This window comes from Salmo salar, chromosome ssa20, assembly GCF_905237065.1.
Source record: "Salmo salar chromosome ssa20, Ssal_v3.1, whole genome shotgun sequence".
NCBI classification, from domain to species: Eukaryota; Metazoa; Chordata; class Actinopteri; order Salmoniformes; family Salmonidae; genus Salmo; species Salmo salar.
In genome coordinates, this window is record NC_059461.1 from 6,904,091 (window position 1) to 6,926,705 (window position 22,615).

Genomic DNA, 22,615 nt, shown 5'->3' on the forward strand with positions numbered 1-22,615 from the left:
TCACGTTTCACAATTTGGCATTCCGATGAACGAGAACGCTACCTGCCCCGAATGCATAGTGCCAACTGAAAAGTTTGGTGGGGGAGGAATAATGGTCTCAGGCTGTTTTTCATGGTTTGGGCTAGGCCCCTTAGTTCCAGTGAAGGGAAATCTTAACGCTACATCATGCAATGAAATTCTAGACAATTCTGTGCTTCCTACTTTGTGACAACATTCATGACAACGCCCTTGTGCACAAAGCGAGGTCGATGCAGAAGAACTTGACTGGCCTGCACAGATTTCTGACCTAAACCCCATTGAACACCTTTGGGATGAATTGGAACGCCAACTGTAAGCCGGGCCTAATCAGCCCAACATCAGTGCCTGACCTCACTAATGTCCTTGTGGCTGAATGGAAACAAGTCCCTGCAGCAATGTTCCAACATCTAGTGGAAAGCCTTCCCAGAAGAGTGGAGGCTGTTTTGGCAGCAAAGGGGGTACCATCTCCATATTAATTCCCATGATTTTGGAATGAGATGTTCAACGAGCAGGTGTCCACATACTTTTGGTAATGTAGTGTAGTTTCATTGCAACTGTCTCAGCCCAGAGAGAGAGAGAGAGGGTGGAGCTTCTCCAAATGCTACGCTCTCAAGATTAACTATTCAATTTACGACGTAGCGCTGATAACATAACTTAGGTTTTATCCTCTTGGACAGGTATTCCCAAACTGGGGTTAGGTTTAGGGTTAGGCTGATTCCCATTTTTTTTTTAATATATATTTAAAAAAATATATATTTTTGTTAAAAAAAATTGCTTCACATTTTCAAACAGTCCATTTATATTTTTCAACGGTGCTATACATTTGGGTGAGTTTTTTTTCTTGCTTGAGTAGCCTCCTTTCACTGCCAAAAATTAAATTAAACCATCTAGTGTTCAACAAATTAACAACACAATGTCAAATACAGGTAGCCTAGTCAAATAATTAACATCCAATCACATTAACCGAGTTTCTCACACGACTGGCCTATCTGGGTGATGTTTTTTCTCACCTGAATGATCTGAGTTTACGATTACAGGGACTCTCCGCAACTATATTCAATGTGCGGGACAAAATTGAGGCTATGATTAAGAAGTTGGAGCTCTTCTCTGTCTGCATTAACAAGGACAACACACAGGTCTTTCCATCATTGTATGATTTTTTTTGTGTGCAAATGAACTCAAGCTTACAGACAATGTCAAATGTGATATAGCGAAGCACCTGAGTGAGTAGGTTGCGTAATTACGCAGGTACTTTCTCAAAACGGATGACACAAACAACTGGATTCGTTATCCCTTTCATGCCCTGCCTCCAGTTCCCTTACCGATATCTGAACAAGAGACCTCATCAAAATTGCAACAAGTGGTTCTGTGAAAATGTTATTTCATCAGAAGACACTGCCAGATTTCTGGATTGGGCTGTGCTCTGAGTATCCTGCCTTGGCAAATTGCGCTGTTAAGACACTGATCCCCTTTGCAACCACATACCTACGTATGTGAGAGTGGATTCTTGGCCCTCACTAGCATGAAAACTAAATACAGGCACAGACTGTGTGGGAAATGATTTAAGACTGAGACTCTCTCCAATACAACCCAACATTGCAGAGTTATGTGCATCTTTTCAAGCACACCCTTCTCATTAACCTGTGGTGAGTTATTCACAATTTTCGATAAACAAATTTTTATTTATTTTATTTATTTCACCTTTATTTAACCAGGTAGGCAAGTTGAGAACAAGTTCTCATTTACAATTGCGACCTGGCCAAGATAAAGCAAAGCAGTTCGACAACATACAAAAACACAGAGTTACACATGGAGTAAAACAACATACAATCAATGATGCAGTAGAAGAAAAAAAAATAAGACTATATACAATGTGAGCAAATGATGTGAGATAAGGGAGGTAAAGGCAAAAAAAAATGCCATGGTGGCAAAGTAAATAAAGTATAGCAAGAAAAACACTGGAATGGTAGATTTGTAGTTTGAAGAAAGTTCAAAGATAAAATATAAATAATATGGTGCAAAGGAGCAAAATAAATAAAATAAATAAATACAGTAGGGGAAGAGGTAGTAGTTTGGGCTAAATTATAGATGGGCTATGTACAGGTGCAGTGATCTGTGAGCTGCTCTGACAGCTGGTGCTTAAAGCTAGTGAGGGAGATAAGTGTTTCCAGTTTCAGAGATTTAAGGTTTTATACCAATGGATGTAAATAAGGTTTTATATGTAAGATGGTTAAATAAAGAGCAAATGATTGACTATTACTATATTATTATTTGTGCCCTGGTCCTATAAGAGCTCTTTATCACTTCCCACGAGCCGCATTGTGACAAAAACTCACACTCAATCTTATGTTTAATAAATTTATCGTATAGCGTGTGTGTGACAGGCTTACAATGATGGCAAAAAACAACATTTGAGAGTGCGCTGACCCTGGTGCTAGAGGTGGTACACGGCTGGAGGTTGAACATTTGAAGGGGTACGGGGCTATAAAACATTTTGGGAACCACTGATCTAGGAGATGCCGGAGCCCCAGGAAACTCATATAAGTGGATTAATTTCAGAATTGCTTTTCCTCCAGACTCCAGCAAACTTCTGTGCAGGTTGGGAGTCATAATTAAAGCCCAAGTCAGACAGTGTCTGTTACAGAATTTGATTAAAACTACATTCACACAGTCATCTCAAAAAAATGAATCTCAAAAGTGGTTAAAGCGTTAAGCACGGTCACCTTTCCCTCCACAAACAAGCGTGTCAATCACTCTCAGAGCCTTTCTTCATGGTCAGTAAACACAGTCTGGCAGAAAGGTAGTTAACTCCTGAGTTTATGTGTTCCATATGCGAGTAGGAAAGTCTGTATTACCAGTGAAACACATAGGTCTTGTCTGCACTTTAATGAGTGTTAGTACAGATTTCCTATGGCTGAACATAATGCTTAATTGACCTGAACAGCATAGAGTGACTTGGCAACCCCCCCCCCCCCCCAACAAACCTTTCCCATGAACAAAGAGGCTTTTGTCTGGGCGGCAGCAGCACTGTAAACTTTTGTTGACTGCTTCTGTCTGACAGAGTAAATAGCCCCTTTGTATATTGTTATTTTTTTCCAGTTTGAACAAAGTTTAGACAAATATGAACCGTTTAAGATTTACTGGTGGAGAAATGGTTGAATTGTTGTTGTTGAGTGCCTGTCTATTTCCTCTCTTTCAGGGATCACATATACGCACTGGATACAGACACCGCCAACTCCGAGGAGATCTTTTTCAGCAAGGTGAGTATTTTTTGGGGGAAGACGTGTTGTTCTGTGCCGTCCTCTGGGTGACCGTACCGAACACTCGCCTAATTACCTGGCGGGCCGTCCTGTCCAGTCCCGCTCCAGCGGCTTGTCTGGCGTGAGACACTGCAACGCTGTGACCCCACTAAGCACGTTATCCTATCAGGCACCAACCCACATGCGTCATTGCTGGTCAGCGGGACGGGGCCAAGAGAGAAACCTGAGATAGGGCCTTCCCTGTAGCTCAGTTGGTAGAGCATGGTGTTTGCAACACCAGGGTTGTGGGTTCGATTCCCACGGGGGGCCAGCACAGAAAAAAAAAATGTATGAAATGTATGCATTCACTACTGTAATTCGCTCTGGATAAGAGCGTCTGCTAAATGACTAAAAATGTAAAAAAAATGTCAAATGTAAATGTAAAAATTAGATTTATGTACATACAGTTGGGAGAACAAGTATTTGATACACTGACAATTTTGCAGGTTTTCCTACTTACAAAGCATGTAGAGGTTTGTAATTTTTTTCATATGTACACTTCAACTGTGAGAGACGTAATCTAAAACAAAAATCCAGAAAATCACATTGTATCATTTTTAAGTAATTAATTTGCATTTTATTGCATGACATAAGTATTTAATCACCTACCAACCAGTAAGAATTCCGGCTCTCACAGACCTGTTAGTTTTTCTTTAAGAAGCTCTCCTGTTCTCCACTCATTACCTGTATTAACTGCACCTGTTTGAACAGGCCAAGACCAGAGAGCTGTGTAAGGACATCAGGGATAAAATTGTAGACCTGCACAAGGCTGGGATGGGCTACAGGACAATAGGCAAGCAGCTTGGTGAGAAGGCAACAACTGTTGGCACAATTATTAGAAAATGGAAGAAGTTCAAGATGACGGTCAATCACCCTCGGTCTGGGGCTCCATGCAAGATCTCACCTCGTGGGGTATCAATGATCATGAGGAAAGTGAGGGATCAGCCCAGAACTACACGGAAGGACCTGGTCAATGACCTGAAGAGAGCTGGGACCAGTCTCAAAGAAAACCATTAGTAACACACTACGCCGTCATGGATTAAAATCAAGGTCCCCCTGCTCAAGCCAGCGCATGTCCAGGCCCATCTGAAGTTTGCCAATGACCATCTGGATGATCCAGAGGAGGAATGGGAGAAGGTCATGTGGTCTGATGAGACAAAAATAGAGCTTTTTGGTCTAAACTCCACTCACCGTGTTTGGAGGAAGAAGAAGGATGAGTACAACCCCAAGAACACCATCCCAACCGTGAAGCATGGAGGTGGAAACATCATTCTTTGGGGATGCTTTTCTGCAAAGGGGACAGGACGACTGCACCATATTGAGGGGAGGATGGATGGGGCCATGTATCGCGAGATCTTGGCCAACAACCTCCTTCCCTTAGTAAGAGCATTGAAGATGGGTCGTGGATGGGTCTTCCAGCATGACAACGACCCGAAACACACAGCCAGGGCAACTAAGGAGTGGCTCCGTAAGAAGCATCTCAAGGTCCTGGAGTGGCCTAGCCAGTCTCCAGACCTGAACCTAATAGAACATCTTTGGAGGGAGCTGAAAGTCCATATTGCCCAGCGACAGCCCCGAAACCTGATGGATCTGGAGAAGGTCTGTATGGAGGAGTGGGCCAAAATCCCTGCTGCAGTGTGTGCAAACCTGGTCAAGAACTACAAGAAACGTATGATCTCTGTAATTGCAAACAAAGGTTTCTGTACCAAATATTAAGTTCTGTTTTTCTGATGTATCAAATACTTATGTCATGCAATAAAATGCAAATGAATTACTTAAAAATCATACAATGTGATTTTCTGGATTTTTGTTTTAGATTCCGTCTCTCACAGTTGAAGTGTACCTATGATAAAAATGACAGACCTCTACGTGCTTTGTAAGTAGGAAACACTGCCGATTTTGCAGGTTATCAAATACTTGTTCTCCCCACTGTATGTAACATCCCCCAACCTCCAACCTCAGTGTCTCCTCTGTGTTTGTGTGATCCACCTAGTTGTGGCAAATAATAAGAGCAAGCCGGAATCTGAGACAGAGAGATTGATCACCGAGAGCCTGTTTAGCAGTAGTCTTTAATCAGTGGCCAGGCTCCAAACACTAACACTGTACTGTAGCTGTAGTAGAGGCTACTCTGCTGTGGAATGGCAGCTCGCTGGCTTCAGAGCAGCCTTGAGAGGACCCACTGGGCACAAGCAGAGTGCAGCCAATCGTGCGAGGTGACTGCCTGGTGCTCCGGGCCGGGCTCTGGCTCTCTTGAGGAATGATGACCATGGTAACTAAGCAGAGATCTCAATTGATTCCCCATCAATTTACTCTCCACAGAAACTGACATGGAAGTCCAGACAGGCAGATGTGGACACCTGCCGAATGAAGGGGAAGCACAAGGTACAGACTACTGATCTACTTATTCTCCCTCTCCTCAATGTACTGAATGTCACAGAATGCATAATAATAACTAGGGCCAGGAGGTTTTCTTGACCATGGGACCTTACCAGGAAAATGCAAGTGCATATTCATTTAAACCTACTTATGTCATCTCAGAATGCCTTGCTGTTTCAAATGCTTCTATATGAATACTCTATCGTGAAATGAATATTTACCTGTTATTTTTTTATTATGGCATGGACAAATCCACCCATTTCCTTTATTGTGTAATTCATGTTATTGTGCATGTTTTTGTTTTCCGTGCATTTGACATTCTCATCAAATAATATACTGTACAGTTAATAGCATTCCATGAACATAAACTAGTCAGTCGCCATCATTAATTTCTTTGAACGTAGCTGTCAATGTCGTTTCGCTCTAGTTTCTATTCAGCACAAGAATGGATCAGTCACAATTAACATTTTTTTCTCCCTTTTCTCCCCAAGGATGAATGTCACAATTTCATCAAGGTCCTCCTGCAGCAAAACGATGACACCTTGTTTGTATGCGGAACAAATGCTTTCAACCCCTCCTGTCGAACTTACAAGGTACAGCTCGCATTGCTCACTACTACCCATGCTCTGACTTCACCTGTTAAGAATATGCTACACACACAGTGCTGTATTTCACCAATATGGGTACAACGTAAAGGAGAAGAGTTGTGGAGAGATGGACATTGATGGATTACTTTCAAAAGCCCATGTCAGATCTGTCTCTTTTTCTACATGTAGTTTGTCATGTTTGATTTAAAAGCAGGTAAACCTAGGCTGACATAGTCATAGCAGTTATATTGAAATATGATGCTCTAATCAAGACAGGCGGCCACCACGGTTGTCAAGGCATTTTTGGAATAGTTTCAAGATTTGGCTTTGGCTTTGGCTTTGGCTTTGGCAGAATTATTAAGCCTGTCTTCTTTAGAGAGGAGCACCATCTGATTAAGGCAGCCCCCTGCCACCTCTCTGAATCAGAGGGTTTGGGTTAAATGCGGAAGACACATTTCAGTTGAATGCATTCACTTGACTAGGTATCCCCCTTTCCCCTTATATGTCATCCTTAGGAAAGATATCTCTAGAAGGCAGTTGTTGTTGGCATGTTGGGAAATAAATTGGTGCCACAGTAGACTTGATTTGACGGTGTTGTTGGGGATCAGGGATTTGTTGTTTATCGTGAGGTATGTTTACCGCTGAACAAGACTCTTTGCTTCATTGGGTTTTTGGTCTCAACAAAGCACAGAAAAGGCTTGTGTTCTCACTTGAGCATTCTTGAGTGTATGCACAAATTTTATAGGCATGGTTATTTTTACAGTTCCTCTGCTCCCATTTCAGACCCTTTTAATTGTTATTACTGGTATATTGTCTGCGGAAAGCTGACATCCTCACTGACATACCGTAACACTTAACGAGTGGCGCTGTAAAATGTGTAAACGTTATGGGGAAGAGGTGAAATGAACAGGCTGTGCCTGTTGGCTGTAGGCCATTGCCAGGCTCTCCCAGCCGACCGATTCCAGGCTTTTGAGGTGCGTCCACTCCTCAATGCTCAGCCTGGTTTTGATCAAGGGGGAGAGAGTATGTGTGCGCATGCATCCACCTTGGCCACAGTTTGCCTCACCATCTCGCCGACCTGACAGGCCTGAAAGAGCTTCTGTTTCGGGGGCCAACCTCATCCCACATTAATCAGAGCCACGGGGAGGGGGGAGGGCTATACAAATGTTGCTGTCAACGGCAGCAACACCCCACACCCTTCCCCACACTCCTGAGGGACGCTCAGACAGACACCTTGGCAGCCATGGGCCGCTCCCCTGAGCTAAGGTCCAGCTTGCTTTGTGTAATAAAGCCTCCCTCCCTAGCTGCCTGATATTCTATGGGTGTCCATTACGTCACATGTTGCTGGGCGGAGCAGGGGAACAGTCCTGAGAAGGCCCAGGTGATATAGATCAGCCATGGTGTAAAGCCTCAGCCTCAGCCCTAGCCCGACAGGCAGCAGAGAAATGGAGTGTGACTGTCTTAGCGGGAGAGTCATTGCACTGAAATTGTGCACACTATGATTTCCCATAGCAGTGATAAACCCAATAGGATAGCAACATAGACATGCAACGACTTACAAGACCCCTTTCCACTGTGGAAGCAACCACCTGAAGGCCATGCTAGAGATGTCTTTATTTTGTATTTGTATTATTAATTTTCATATCGGGCTTTAATTATTGAGTTAATGAATTAATTTATATCCTCAAGGTTAGGTATAGCTTTCCATGTTTCTAATTGTTTATGGAAAAATCAAAGAATGTCTTCAGGAGCAAGAACATCATTGTGTATCCCTTTTCTCCTTGCTGTTTGATAGTGGATTGACCTCATATATCTCCCAACTGCCTTGGAGTCTCTTCCTCCTATTCAAACTGCAGGAATATATCACTGACAGAGAGCCAAGCCCACAGTAGACAGAGGTCATTGCCACTGTGAAATTAAACAGGCAGAAGGGGGGCCTCCCTCCCTCCACCAATGCTGCAGCAGAACCCAGTCCAAGTAACAGACAGTCCAAGAGACTCAGGCATAGTGCCTCAACACCCACAGTGACAGCATAGTGCATCAACACCCACAGTGATACAGTTGAAATGAGTGCCCTCAGACTAGCTACGCCATATCTTTAATAGAAAATAAATGTAATTGCAATTTCCTGTCTCAAAAAATGTGTATCCTTTAATGGGTCTCTGTTTATACAATTATTCATATCTTGATAGCCGAGAGAAAAATCCACTGCTGGTGTTAGTTGTCTTAATAAAAGGTCACGAGTCATTTTCACTGCCCAAACAGCTTCATCTATTTCTCTGGCAGGGTTTTCTGCACTTAGTGAGAGTGTGTGTGACCTTTTTAGTGGGCAGATGATAGCTGTTTCCACCGAGACAGGAATAGAAAATAAAATGACCTGTTTAGAGACCAAAAAGGGCAGTGTAAGCACTTCGCCTTTCTTGGCAAGCTGCAGTCTTTGTCAAGAGTATGCTAACTTTGTTAGCTTTGTTAGCATACAGTGATCTTGACCTATGCCCCGTATGAAAGACTCATGCCTACTGGGGATGACACGGGCACCCATGGGGGAGGTAACTGACCTTTCACCCGGATATGATACTCAGCCACTGCCACTACTGCTGCAATGTTGTGTGGAATATGGTGCCATATTTAACACAATAACATCATTTTCCAATGAGGATAGGGTTGGGTTGTGGTTTGGATGGGTTGGGTTGGGATGGGATGGGGTGACTGGTAGCTTTTGGGTGGATTTTCCTCTGACCTTCTTCCCTTCCCCCACTGCAGATGGACACCATGGAACATCTAGGGGAGGAGATCAGTGGGATGGCACGGTGCCCATACGATGCCAAACACTCTAACATCGCCCTGTTTGCGGGTGAGAGACCATAACTAATTTGTTACTGGAATGTGGATGTGGCCTGGGAAAATATAGGGTACACTTTAGCCTAAAGACGTAGCCTTTTAAAGCTTGTATTACCACATCAATATGAGTGCAATATATATATTATGTTGAGTGTGTAATGTACTGTGTTTATTTTGTATACAGCAGTACCAGTGGCGATCAGTGCATTTTAATATGAGGGAGGAATATTGTTTTTTCATGAGCGTGGCCTTATTTCTATTACAGCATATTGGATGACTTTCATTCATATTCCATTCACCCAGTTCAATGTAACAGCGATAGGTTTAGGCTACTACATGATACTCAAATTTTCTCTATACCCATCATGAGGTTGCTACCAGTGGCGGTTCTAGACCATTTCAACTGGGGGGGCCGCGCTGGGGCCAGTTGTACTGTTAGAGGGGCCAGTTACATTAGACGTTATTGTTGTCATATTGTTTTCTTCACTGCATTGCAGGCATTAGCAGGCAAAAGACCATGTTCATAATCATTAGTGTTCCGCGTTGCCACTGTCTAATAACGGATGTAAAAAAAGAACGATAGCAAAAATTTGTTATGTAAAAATTATTTCATACTCCACATTTAGGGGGGCCACAAGGGGGTCCAAAATTGTTGTCACAAGGGCACTGGCCTCCCTGAATACACCTCAGATCACACGTAAACACATTTTACTTTGATAGCAGCCACTTTGTATTCCTTGCCGCATCTATGCGCTATACTCCGCTCACCTCTTCCCTTCGCTCACCTCTTCCCTTGCCATGCTTGTGTGACAAGGGGAAAAAACCTTTCCAAGCCAAATCGCTACACACAGCCTACATGTTGTCACCATATTAGCTAAAGTAACGTCATAGTCAGCATAGCTAATAGAACTAACACGTTTGTAAACCCGCTACAATCATGCAGTAACGTTACAGTAAGCAGTAAGCAGTAAGCAGTTACACTGGCGGGCCCCGGTGGCAATAAATTAGTAATACCAAAAGCTTACCTGTCACGTCCTGACCAGTGAAAAGGGTAATTTGCCATAGTAGAATGGTCAGGGCGTGGCAGGGGGGTTGTTGTGTGTGTTTTGGGTTTTTTTGGTTCTAGGGGAATTTGTTCTAGTTTTCTATTTCTATGTTTCGTTTTCCATGTTTGGCCGAGTATGGTTTCCAATCAGAGGCAGGTGTCTTTCGTTGTCTCTGATTGCAAGCCATACTTAGGGAGCCTGTTTTCCTTTGGGTTTTGTGGGTGGTTATTTTCCGTTTAATTATTGTACCTGACGGAACTGTTGGTTGTTTGTTATTTTGTAAAGTGTTTCTCATTAAAGTATCAAGAATGAGCACTATTCATGCTGCTCCTTGGTCTGTTCAATACGATGCCGGTGACATTACCTTGACTTGGAAGAGTTCCAGTGTTGTGTTGGAAAGTCATAGCCAGCTAGCTAACATAGTATCCCTCTGTTTGAGCAGGGTGTTTCAGTAGGCTAAACTAGCTAGCTGCATTTGCTAGCTAAGTAAGTGAAACTTAGAAAAAAAATGACAATCTCTCTATTTCTCTCTTGCTTCTCCTTCATTTTGGAAGATATTAATTTGTTAAAAACTGTTCACCTATTGTCTTTCTCTCTTTGAGTCAACTACTCACCAAATTTCATACACTGCAGTGCTAGCTAGCTGTAGCTTATGCTTTCAGTACTAGATTAATTCTCTGATCCTTTGATTGGGTGGACAACATGTCAGTTCATACTGAAAAGCTCTGATAGGTTGGAGGACGTCCTCGAAGTCATAATTACTGTGTAAATCTATGGAAGGGAGTGAGAACCATGAGCCTCTTAGGTTTTGTATTGAAGTCAATGTACCCAGAGGAGGACAGAGGCTAGCTGTCCTCCGGCTACACAAGACCTTTGCAAAAAATTATTTGGTGACGTGATTATATTTAGTATAGGTTTAGCTAAAAAGGAGAACTTTTTAAATGTTTAGCAATTTGCATTTTTATGAAATTCACTGAGGAGGATGGTCCTCCCCTTCCTCCTCTGAGGAGCCTCCACTGAGCAGTACTTTGTATCTAAGACAACTTTCCTCTCGGGGACATTAAAGTTCTTCATATTCTATCCAATACTAAGAGAAATTAAACCACTTGTATGAATGCTAGGTCAAGAATGTGTATTTATTTACAATGTATCAATATGGCTCACAGTAATTACTTAAATGTATTAGGCAAATGTTCCTTTACTCTTAGTCATTAAACATTAGCTAGATAGGAGAATCTTTCTCTATTTTAATGCAAGGTTGCATTAGGTATACTATCGTTCATTTAATACTTTGTGGCCCATTTTGATATCAATATACTAACTATGTCAGGAATAAGTGGCAGTCTGTTACATGCTGTTGAACAAATTGTTGAACTCTGGGCCACATTTGTTCCGTGTTTCTGGGAAGACTCTTTTGCTTGGCAGATGTAGATTGTGGGCAGCTTGTAAACACAATAAGTGGTTTTGCACCCCCCAAAAATTGGAATCTTCTCCCGAATGTGGGGATTTAAAATGAATCAAAAAGACGAAACCCCAAATGAGTCAGATTTCCATTGGTGGGTTACAACTCCTCCAACCGAGGAGCTGTTAGTGATTCATTCCCATTGATATTCACTGTGAACCGATTTATGAGGTTTTTGTTCAATTCAACCTGGTCTCAGGGCATTTCATATTATTCTGTATGTAAAGCCAAGACCCTCCATTTAGTATGATATGTTACGTTTTGTATGGTACTGTATGTATTAATTTCTGGATGTCCATCACTCATTTTGATATGTTACGAATTGCAATTCGTATTATACATTATATATAAACTCAGCAAAAAAAGAAATGTCCTCTCACTGTTAGCTGCGTTTATTTTCAGCAAACTTAACATGTGGAAATATTTGTATGAACATAAGATTCAACAGCTGAGACATAAACTGAACAAGTTCCACAGACATGTGACTAACAGAAATTGAATAATGTGTCCCTGAACAAAGGGGGGGTCAAAAACAAAAGTAACAGTCAGTATCTGGTGTGGCCACCAGCTGCATTAAGTACTGCAGTGCATCTCCTCCTCATGGACTGCACCAGATTTGACAGTTCTTGCTGTGAGATGTTTCCCCACTCTTGGCATTGTCCCTAGCCCTCACCCTCCGATCCAACAGGTCCCAGACGTGCTCAATGGGATTGAGATCTGGGATTGAGATCTGGGCTCAATGGGATTGAGATCTGGGCTCTATTGCAGGAAATCACTCACAGAACGAGCAGTATGGCTGGTGGCATTGTCATGCTGGAGGGTCAGGTCAGAATGATCCTGCAGGAAGGGTACCACATGAGGGAGGAGGATGTCTTCCCTGTAACACACAGAGTTGAGATTGCCTGCAATGACAATGCCTGCAATGACATCAAGCTCAGTCCGATGATGCTGTGACACACCGCCCCAGACCCCTCCTACAAATCGATCCCACTCCAGAGTCCAGGCCTCGGTGTAACGCTCATGCCTTCGATGATAAACGCGAATTCGACCATCACCCCTGGTGAGACAAAACTGCGACTCGTCAGTGAAGAGCACTTTTTGCCAGTACTGTCTGGTCCAGCGACAGTGGGTTTGTGCCCATAGGTGACGTTGTTGTTGATGTCTGGTGAGGACCTGCCTTACAACAGGCCTACAAGCCCTCAGTCCAGCCTCTCTCAGCCTATTGCGGACAGTCTGAGCACTGATGGAGGGACTGTGCATTCCTGGTGTAACTCGGGCAGTTGTTGTTGCCATCCTGTACCTGTCCCGCAGGTGTGATGTTCGGATGTACCAATCCTGTGCAGGTGTTGTTACACGTGGTCTGCCACTGCGAGGACGATCAGCTGTCCATACTGTCTCCCTGTAGCGCTGTCTTAGGCGTCTCACTGTACGGACGTTGCAATTTATTGCCCAGGCCACATCTGCAGTCCTCATGCCTTCTTGCAGCATCTTTCTTTTGGTGTTTTTCAGAGTCAGTAGAAAGGCCTCTTTAGTGTCCTACGTTTTCATAACTGTGACCTTAATTGCCTACTGTCTGTAAGCTGTTAGTGTCTTAATGACTGTTCCACAGGTGCATGTTCATTAATTGTTTATGATTCATTGAACAAGCATGGGAAACCATGTTTAAAAACTTTACAGTGAAGATCTGTAAAGTTATTTGGATTTTTACGAATTATCTTTGAAAGACAGGGTCCTGAAATATTTTTTTTTTTTGTTGAGTTTACAAAAGTATGTGGAAACCCCTTCAAATTAGTGGATTCGGCTATTTCAGCCACACTCGTTGCTGACAGGTGTATAAAATAGAACACTCAGCCATGCAATCTCCATAGACACACATTGGCAGAAGAATGGCCTTACTGAAGAGTGATGGCACTGTCATATGCTGCCACCTTTCCAACAAGTCAGTTCGTCAAATGTATGCCCTGCTAGAGCTGCCTCAACTGTAAGTGCTGTTATTGTGAAGTGGAAATGTCTAGGAGCCGCAAAGTGGTAAGCCACACAAAGTCACAGAATGTGTCGTTTGTCCTCGCTTGCAACACTCATTACAGAGTTCCAAACTGCCTCTGGAAACAACGTCAGCACAATAACTTTTCGGTGGGAACTTCATGAAATGGGTTTTCATGGCCGGGCAGCCACACACAAGCCTAAGATCACCATGCGCAATGACAAGCGTCGTCTGGAGTGGTGTAAAGCTCGCCGCCATTGGACTGTGGAGCAGTGGAAACGTGCTCTCTGGAGTGATGAATCTCACTTCGACATCTGTTAGTCCGACGAACAAATCTGGGTATGGCGGATGCCAGGATAATGCTACCTTCCTCAATGCATAGTGCCAACTGTAAAGTTTGGTGGAGGAGGAATAATGGTCTGGGGCTGTTTTTCATGGTTCGGGCTAGGCCACTTAGTTCCAGTGAAGGGAATCTTAACACTACAGCATACAATGACATTATAGACGATTTTGTGCTTCCAACTTTGGGGCAACAGTTTGGGGAAGGCCCTTTCCTGTTTCAGCATGACAACGCCCCCGTGCACAAAGCGAGGTCCATACAGAAATGGTTTGTTGAGATCGGTGTGGAAGAACTTGACTGGCCTGCACAGAGCCCTGAGCTAACCCCCATTGAACACCTTTGGGACGAATTGGAATGCCAACTGCGAGCCAGGCCTAATCACCCAAGATCAGTGCCCGACCTCACTAATGCCCTTGTGGCTGAATGGAACCCGCTGCTCGCAGCAATGTTCCAACATCTAGTGGAAACCCTTCCCAGAAGAGTGGATGTTGTTATAGCAGCAACGGTGGGACCAACTCCATATTAATGCCCATGATTTTTCCTCTGACACCGACTGGTATAGAGGTCCTGGATGGCAAGAAGCTTGGCCCCAGTGATGTACTGGGCCGTTCGCACAACCCTCTGTAGTGCCTTGCGGTCAGAGGCCGAGCAGTTGCCATACCAGGCAGTGATGCAACCAGTCAGGATGCTCTCGATGGTGCAGCTGTAAAACCTTTTGAGGATCTGAGGACCCATGCCAAATCTTTTCAGTCTCCTGAGGGGGAATTGGTTTTGTCGTGCCCTCTTCACGACTGTCTTGGTGTGCTTGGACCATGTTCGTTTGTTGATGATGTGGACACCAAGGAACTTGAAACTCTCGTCCTGCTCCACTACAGCCCCATTGATGAGAATGGGGGCGTGCTCGGTCCTCTTTTTCCTGTAGTCCACAATCATCTCCTTTGTCTTGATCACTTTGAGGGAGAGGTTGTTGTCCTGGCACCACACGGCCAGGTCTCTGACATCTTCCCTGTAGGCTGTCTCATCGTTGTCGTTGATCAGGCCTACCACTGTTGTGTCATTGGCAAACTTAATTTCGGTGTTGGAGTTGTGCCTGGCCTGTAGTGATGAGTGAACAGGGAGTACAGGAGGGGACTGAGCACGAACCCCTGAGGGGCCCCTGTGTTGAGGATCAGAGTGGCGGATGTGTTGTTACCTACCCTTACCAGCGGAGGGCGGCCCGTCAGGAAGTCCAGGATCCAGTTGCAGAGGAAGGTGTTTAGTCTCAGGGTCCGTAGCTTATTGATGAGCTTTGACGGCACTATGGTATTGAACGCTGAGCTGTAGTCAATGATTAGCATTCTCACATAGGTGTTCCTTTTGTCCAGGTGGGAAAGGGCAGTGTGGAGTGCAATTGAGATTGCATCATCTGTGGATCTGTTGGGGGGCATGCAAATTGGAGTGGGTCTAGGGTTTCTGGTATAATGGTATTGATGTGAGCTATGACTAGCCTTTCAAAGCACTTCATGGCTACAGACGTGAAGGCAGATTACCTTAGTGTTCTTGGGCACAGGGACTATGGTGGTCTGCTTAAAACATGTTGCTATTACAGACTCAGATAGGGAGAGGTTGAAAATGTCAGTGAAGAGACTTTCCAGTTGGTCAGCGCATGCTCGCAGTACACACCTTGGTAATCAGTCTGCGGCCTTGTGAATGTTGACATGTTTAAAGGTCTTACTCACATCGGCTGCGGAGAGCGTGATCACACAGTCTTTCCGGAACAGCTGGTGCTCTCATGCATGTTTCAGTGTTATTTGCCTCTAAGCGAGCATAGAAGTAGTTTAGCTCATCTGGCAGCTCTCAGCTGTGCTTCCCTTTATAGCCTGTAATGGTTTGCAAACCCTGCCCCATCAGACGAGCGTCAGACCCGTTGTAGTACGATTCGAACCTTGTCCTGTATTTACGTTTTGCCTGTTTGATGGTTCGTCAGAGAGCATAGTGGGATTTCTTATAAGCGTCCGGGTTAGAGTCCCGCTCCTTGAAAGCGGCAGCTCTAGCCGTTAGCTCAGTGAGGATGTTGCCTGTAATCCATGGCTTCTGGTTGGGGTATGTACGTACGGTCATTATGGGGACAACAGTGGAGTATTCCTCAATGCCATCGGAAGAATCCCGGAACATACTCCAGTATGTGCTTGCAAAACAGTCCTGTAGCTTAGCATCTGCTTCATCTGACCACTTTTTCATTGTCACTGGTGCCTCCTGCTTTAATGTTTGCTTGTAAGCAGGAATCAGGAGGATAGCATTATGGTCAGATTTGCCAAATGGAGGGCGAGGGAGAGCTTTGTATGCATCTCTGTGTGTGGAGTAAAAGTGGTCCAGAGTTTTTTTCCCCTCTGGTTGCACATTTAACATGCTGATAGAAATTTGGTAAAACGGATATAAGTTTCCCTGCATTAAAGTCCCCGGCTACTAGGAGCACCACCTCTGGGTGAGCGTGTTCTTGTATGCTTATGACGGAATACAACTCATTCAATGCGGTCTTAGTACCAGCCTCAGTCTGTGGTGGTATGTAAACAGCTATGAAAAATACAGATGAAAACTCTAGGTAGATAGTGTGGTCTACAGCTTATCATGAGATACTCTACCTCAGGCGAGCAATAGCTCAACACTTCCTTAGATATCATGTACCAGCTGTTATTTACAAAAATACATTGTCCGCCGCCCCTTATCTTAGCCAGACGCAGCTGTTCTATCCTGCCAGTACAGCGTATAACCAGTATGTTGATAGTGTAGGTCATCTATTTTATTTTCCAAAGATTGCACGTTTGCTAGCAGAATGGAAGGAAGTGGGGGTTTATTCGATCGCCTACAAATTCTCAGAAGGCAGCCCGACCTTTGGCCCCTTTTTCTCTGCCTTCTCTTCACGCAAATCACTGGGATCTGGGCCTGTTCCCGGGAGAGCAGTATATCATTCTCGTTGGGCTCGTCAGACTCGTTAAAGGGAAAAAAGGATTCTGCCAGTCTGTGGTGAGTAATCGCAGTCCTGATGTCCAGAAGTTATTTTCGGTCATAAGAGACGGTAGCGGCAACATTGTGTACAAAATAAGTCAAAAAAAGAAGTTACAAACAATGCAAAGAAACGAACAAAAAACTATTGGTTGGGGACACGTAAAACGTCAGCCTTCTTCTCCGGCACCATCTTAATATGCCTTCTAAACACAAATGCATCTTTTGTAAATGATGTCTGAGTGTTGGAGTGTGCCCCTGACTATCCATACATTTTTAAAACCAGAAAATGATGCCACCTGCTTTGCATAATAGAAGGAATTTGAAATGATTTATACTTTTATGTTTGATACTTAAGTATATTTTAGCAATTACATTTACTTTTGATACTTAAGTATATTTGACTTTTACTTTTACTTGAGTAACTTTCTATTAAGGTATCTATACTTTTATTTAGTATGGCAATTGGGTACTTTTTCCACCACTGCTCTGAGACCATGTTGTTCAATTATGTAGTTAAAGTTTCCAATGCAGCCATCCATTTGAACCTGAAGAGCTGAGTTCATCCTCGCTGCGGATACTGTTCGCATCGAGGACCGTGTGTGTGTGTGTGTCTGTTTTCTGTCAATGAGCCTGATGTTTCTGTGTTTATCCATTTCTCTCGTCTTGGGTTCTCTACATGTTTGTGCATCCAGTGATCAACATCAGCATCTTTGTGTGTTTGGCCCATGACTGGTATGGCGGTTGACTTCTTATCCCTCTCTTCTCCCTCCAGATGGAAAGCTCTACTCCGCAACAGTAACAGATTTCCTAGCGATTGATGCAGTCATTTATCGTAGCCTTGGAGATAGCCCAACTTTGCGCACTGTCAAACATGACTCCAAGTGTCTCAAAGGTGAGGAGAGCCATCGGATATATGGACCTGAGGGTTGAAAGAGGTGATAACATGGACAATGAATGACGGGTTGGAAAACAAATCAGAGTTAGAGTGAAAGGGGGGTGATTTGAGGGATGATTTGCTATTGCAGCACACTTTATTTGCTGCTGTCACTCTCACAACCAGTTCCATAGCAGTTATGTACTCAGGAAATTGGCTGCCCCTGGGAACGAAAAGAACATGACCAGGTTGTCAAAGCTGAATGGGGAGATCCCTCATTCCCCCCCACATGTAAATAACCCCCTAATAGAGATGATGGATTGAGCTACTCCCTGTGCTGTGCCTGGGCTGTGCCTCACTGCAGACTGTGATTGATGCTTTAGGTATTGGGTGTAAAATGGGGTGTCTGATCTGTTTTGTGATGATATGCCTTCTTTTTTTCCCAGAGCCTTATTTTGTACAGGCAGTTAACTACGGTGACTTCATCTACTTCTTCTATCGAGAAATTGCCATGGAGTACAACACAATGGGAAAGGTAAGTTGATTGAGGTTGTCTGTCCCTTTTCTTCTTCTCGGATCAGGGCTACTTCCTGCTGAACAGGAGAGAAAGGAAGCGCTTTGGGAAGTAAACAGGAAGTGGGTGTATCAAGTATCTGGAAGGGCGTTCAGCAAGACCAAAATGGTCAACCTTTTTCGATACAGAAAAACATTTGCAGGATGTAGGCCTAAAAATAGTTGAAAAACATGTTAATGCCGTCTGGAAAGTCATTTTGAAGTCTAAATATATTCTCTGACTTGCATGTCCATGCTACTGTTTGACCTGTTGCTCACTCGTGCTGTTTCCTCAAAGCGTTTCGAAGTTTTTCTCCGAAATGAGACAGACAGGAAAAGAGAGGAAAGGAAAATTACTTTATTCTTCATTCAAGGTTTTAGACCAGAGGGATATGAAAGATGTTTCGATTATTTCTTTCATTTCAGTTTGTATGGAGAAGGTTTAATTGGGTACCTACAAGGAAATTTTATAATTATATAAACATTATGTATTTTTGATTAAATGGGGGCGGGGGGGGGTCTATTCACCCAATTTCGACTGACATGTTGTACTGCACATGAATACCAAATACCAAGTGAAATCCTCTGGTTATTTTGAAAGGGATATCAATATAACGAAGCATGTGGAGTAGTGCGCAAAGTGGTTTGGTTGATTGCGGTAGAGGAATGGTACTTTCTGATTGATTAACTGGAGTTTCTTTTGACAATCTGAAATGTAAGAAGTTCCACAGTCATTAATAATGTGGGCTGTTGTATATTTATGCAGGATTTATATTTACAAGACCATGGCTCTGGTCTAAGAGATCTGCCTAGTTATGTAGACCGAATAGTAATAAGCTGTACCTTCTGTGAGTGAGCTGGTTGGGGAATAAGGAGAACAGCCAGACAACAGGTGTGTGGTGTAAATGTCAGCAAAACATAGGAGTTGATTATTGACTTCAGGAACCAGAGGAGGGAACATGCCCCGATCCATATCAACGGGACTGCAGTGGAGTGAGTCAGCAGTTTTAAGGTCCTCGGTGTCCACATCACTGAGGACTTGTCATGGACCACTCTGGTCAAGAGGGCGCAACAGTGTCTCTACTTCCTAAGGCGGCTGAAGAAATTGAGCATGCCACCCCGGGTCCTCTCTAAATACTACTGCTGCATCATCAACAGCGTCCTGACCGGTTGCATCATGGCCTGGTACGGGACCACAAGGCCCTCACTGGAACCGTGCTCCCACCTATCCAAATGGTGCCTGAGGAAGACCCGCAGGATCATCAAGGACCCCACACACCCCAGCCATGAGCTGTTCACTCCCTTACCATCGGGCAGACGGTATCAGAGCATGAGGTCTGATACCAACAGGCTCAGAGACCGTTTCTATCTACAACCCAACAGACTTCTGAACACTTGAACTGGACTGACCACCTGCTCTGATTCTCCATTCCATAGCACACATGTGTAACTGATGTGAAATGGCTAGCTAGTTAGCGGGGTGCACACTAACAGCGTTTCAATCGGTGACATCACTCGCTCTGAGACCTTGAAGTAGTTGTTCCCCTTGCCGTGGCTTTTGTGGCGCGATGGGTAACGATGCTTCGTGTGTGCAGAGGGTCTCTGGTTTGAGCCAAGGAGAGGAGAGGGACGGAAGCTATACTGTTACTCACTGCACAATTTAAAACTTGCCCCCAATCCCCCCTTCCCCAAAACACGTGTAAATGTTGGACTATAAATTGTCCCTTCCTGTATTATGCTTATGCTAAAATGTTTATTCTATTCTACTGAGCCATTTACTTTATGTTCATTTTCTTATCTTTTATTATTTCTTGATGTTGTCGCATTGTCGACAGGAACCTGCAAGTAAGCATTTTGTTCGATGGTGTATGCCATGTGTATCCCGTACATAAGACTACTAAAACTTAAAACTTGAAACTGGGTGTGTCTGAAATATCCACTGAGTGTGTGTGCGTTGTGCAGGTGGTGTTCCCCCGTGTGGCCAGGGTGTGTAAGAACGACCGGGGCGGCTCCCAGAGAGTTCTAGAGAAACAGTGGACGTCCTTCCTAAAGACCCGTCTCAACTGCTCCATCCCAGGAGACTCCCACTTCTACTTCAACATTCTGCAGGCCGTCACCGACGTCATCCACATCAACGGACGCGATGTTGTCATGGCAACCTTCTCCACACCTTACAACAGGTACGAGGGCCGGCAGACACACAGAAGGAAATCAATTTCCCAGGCCACCCCAGCGCGTAACTCACTGTCACAGTAGTTGTGTGCCCTTTGGTCAGGTGTGTAATGTAATTCCTGCATTATTCATATTTGTGAAAGTAGAATAATTTAAGTGTGAGTTTTTATCTAAATTGAAATTACAAAGGAGCGGTAGAGCTGCTACATATTGTAATTCCCATTTTATGGTGGTTTTTAGGCAGTAAGACAATTGCTTGTGACAATGCAATTGAGCATGGTTAATGGGCATTAAAAGTCAATGAAGCGGCTTGGAATTTCTATAATTCGAATTTGATCCGGGCATGAATCGCAGTTAGTGAGCGAAATGAGAGGGAACAGATTTTGACTGGAGGTAGCATTCAGGATTTATTAGCCATTAATTTAACCAAGTTCCTTGGCAGCATGGCTTGCCTCTCGCTCAGTACATAGCCAACGCTGGCTGATTACTAAGATTTACAGCCTTGGCCATGAGGTTAACAGAATAACAGCTCTGTAACCGTCACAATCCTGTCCTTGTACATGCTGTCTCTTAATGCCAAGGCAGCTGAAATGCCCATAAGAAATGACTGGGAAATAGTGATTCAGAGCTATGCTATGCACAGTTTGCACAGAGTGGAGTCCTAACAATCGGACTGAGGATTTTCTTTTGGGGGGGTGGGATGTTTCTACAGCATTCCTGGGTCGGCCGTCTGCGCCTATGACATGGCTGAGGTGGCCAATGCGTTCATGGGACGTTTCAAAGAGCAGAAGTCCCCTGATTCCACCTGGACACCTGTTCCTGAGGATAAAGTTCCAAAACCAAGGTATGCCCCCTTCTCCCACACACAAACAAAGCCACACCCGCAGCATGAAAGAAGCTCGATATCAGCAAACAAAGCATGAGATCATATTCCAGATGGCTGCCTACTTCTACAAATGCACCAGCCTGATAAATCTCCATCTCTGCGTTCCTAATTACCCGGCAAAGAGCAGCTCTTTTTCTCTAAAAACCGAGATCTGTGGAGGGGGATCGTAAGTGGTGTATATCCCCATATGGCTGATGATGTGGAGAGCAACAGGATACCACCCCTGGTGATTAGCATAAAATGATATGTTTGTGTAAAACAAGGTCAGGTGTTAATGAGATCTGAAATCTACATCTTGTTTATTCAATTTCATTTCTGTCAACGTTATCGGCAGACAAACAGAAGGGAGTTTTCACAATGTTGCCCAGGTTTTTTTTACTGTCTCTTCTGCAGCAGCAGCAGACATGCCATGTGTCATCGTCTCCCTGACTGACCTGCCTCTGGTGCTCTCTTTATGTACTGTAGACCTTATTACATTCTGCAGTGTCTACCATGGAAAAGAGATTGAATCAGACCGTTTCAATGTGGATAACTTGGTGGATTCTTTGGCCTGGGTGTACCGTAGTACAGTAAAACCTTTTTTATGGCTGTCGAGAGGTGAGATGTCTTTGAACGGATCTCCTGTTGAAGGCAGCTCCACTTTTACAGGGCCCCTCTCCTCTGCTCCTCTGTCCTTATAAAGAGATCAAATGGCCGCTCTAGGACTCTCTCCTGTTTGATTCCGTGCTGCTTTCATCCACTTCAGGCCCGGGTGCTGTGCTGGCGCTTCGTCCTTAGAGAAGTACAAGGTGTCCAACGAGTTCCCTGACGACACCCTGAACTTCATCAAGCAGCACCCTCTCATGGATGAAGCTGTCCCCTCTATCGCTAACAGGCCCTGGTTTCTCAAGACCATGGTGCGGTGAGTATAGCATCACTAGCTAGGATGGTACGCTAGCTAGCTTGCCAGATAGGTCTGGGTTATGGGTGGATTTCATCAACGTCATGCATGCATTATGCATTACTATTTGTAATAACCGGTGGAATCTTTATATAAATGCATCGTAGTAACATTTGTGATTTAAATGGCAGGGCACATAGCAAAGTGTTATGTTACATGCAATGTCAGCAGTTAAAAGCATTATACAAGTCTAAAGCAGTCACTTTTATGAGGGCATATGGTGGAGAGGCGGTTTAAGTATCTATGTCACAGC

The 22,615-nt window shown here is 44.1% G+C and overlaps 1 protein-coding gene across 6 annotated transcripts in view; it reads left to right on the forward strand.

Annotated features, from left to right (window-relative positions):
- LOC106580184 (semaphorin-6A) overlaps positions 1-22,615 on the forward strand; it is a 103,821-nt gene that overhangs the window by 51,236 nt on the left and 29,970 nt on the right. For all 6 annotated transcript variants that reach the window (XM_014160958.2, XM_014160957.2, XM_014160956.2 and 3 more), the window contains 9 exons: positions 3,218-3,278; positions 5,637-5,699; positions 6,185-6,286; positions 9,044-9,134; positions 17,711-17,830; positions 18,259-18,347; positions 20,327-20,544; positions 21,249-21,380; positions 22,168-22,323. In XM_014160958.2, coding sequence (XP_014016433.1) covers positions 3,218-3,278; positions 5,637-5,699; positions 6,185-6,286; positions 9,044-9,134; positions 17,711-17,830; positions 18,259-18,347; positions 20,327-20,544; positions 21,249-21,380; positions 22,168-22,323 — 1,032 coding nt within the window. The remainder of the gene's footprint in view (positions 1-3,217; positions 3,279-5,636; positions 5,700-6,184; positions 6,287-9,043; positions 9,135-17,710; positions 17,831-18,258; positions 18,348-20,326; positions 20,545-21,248; positions 21,381-22,167; positions 22,324-22,615) is intronic.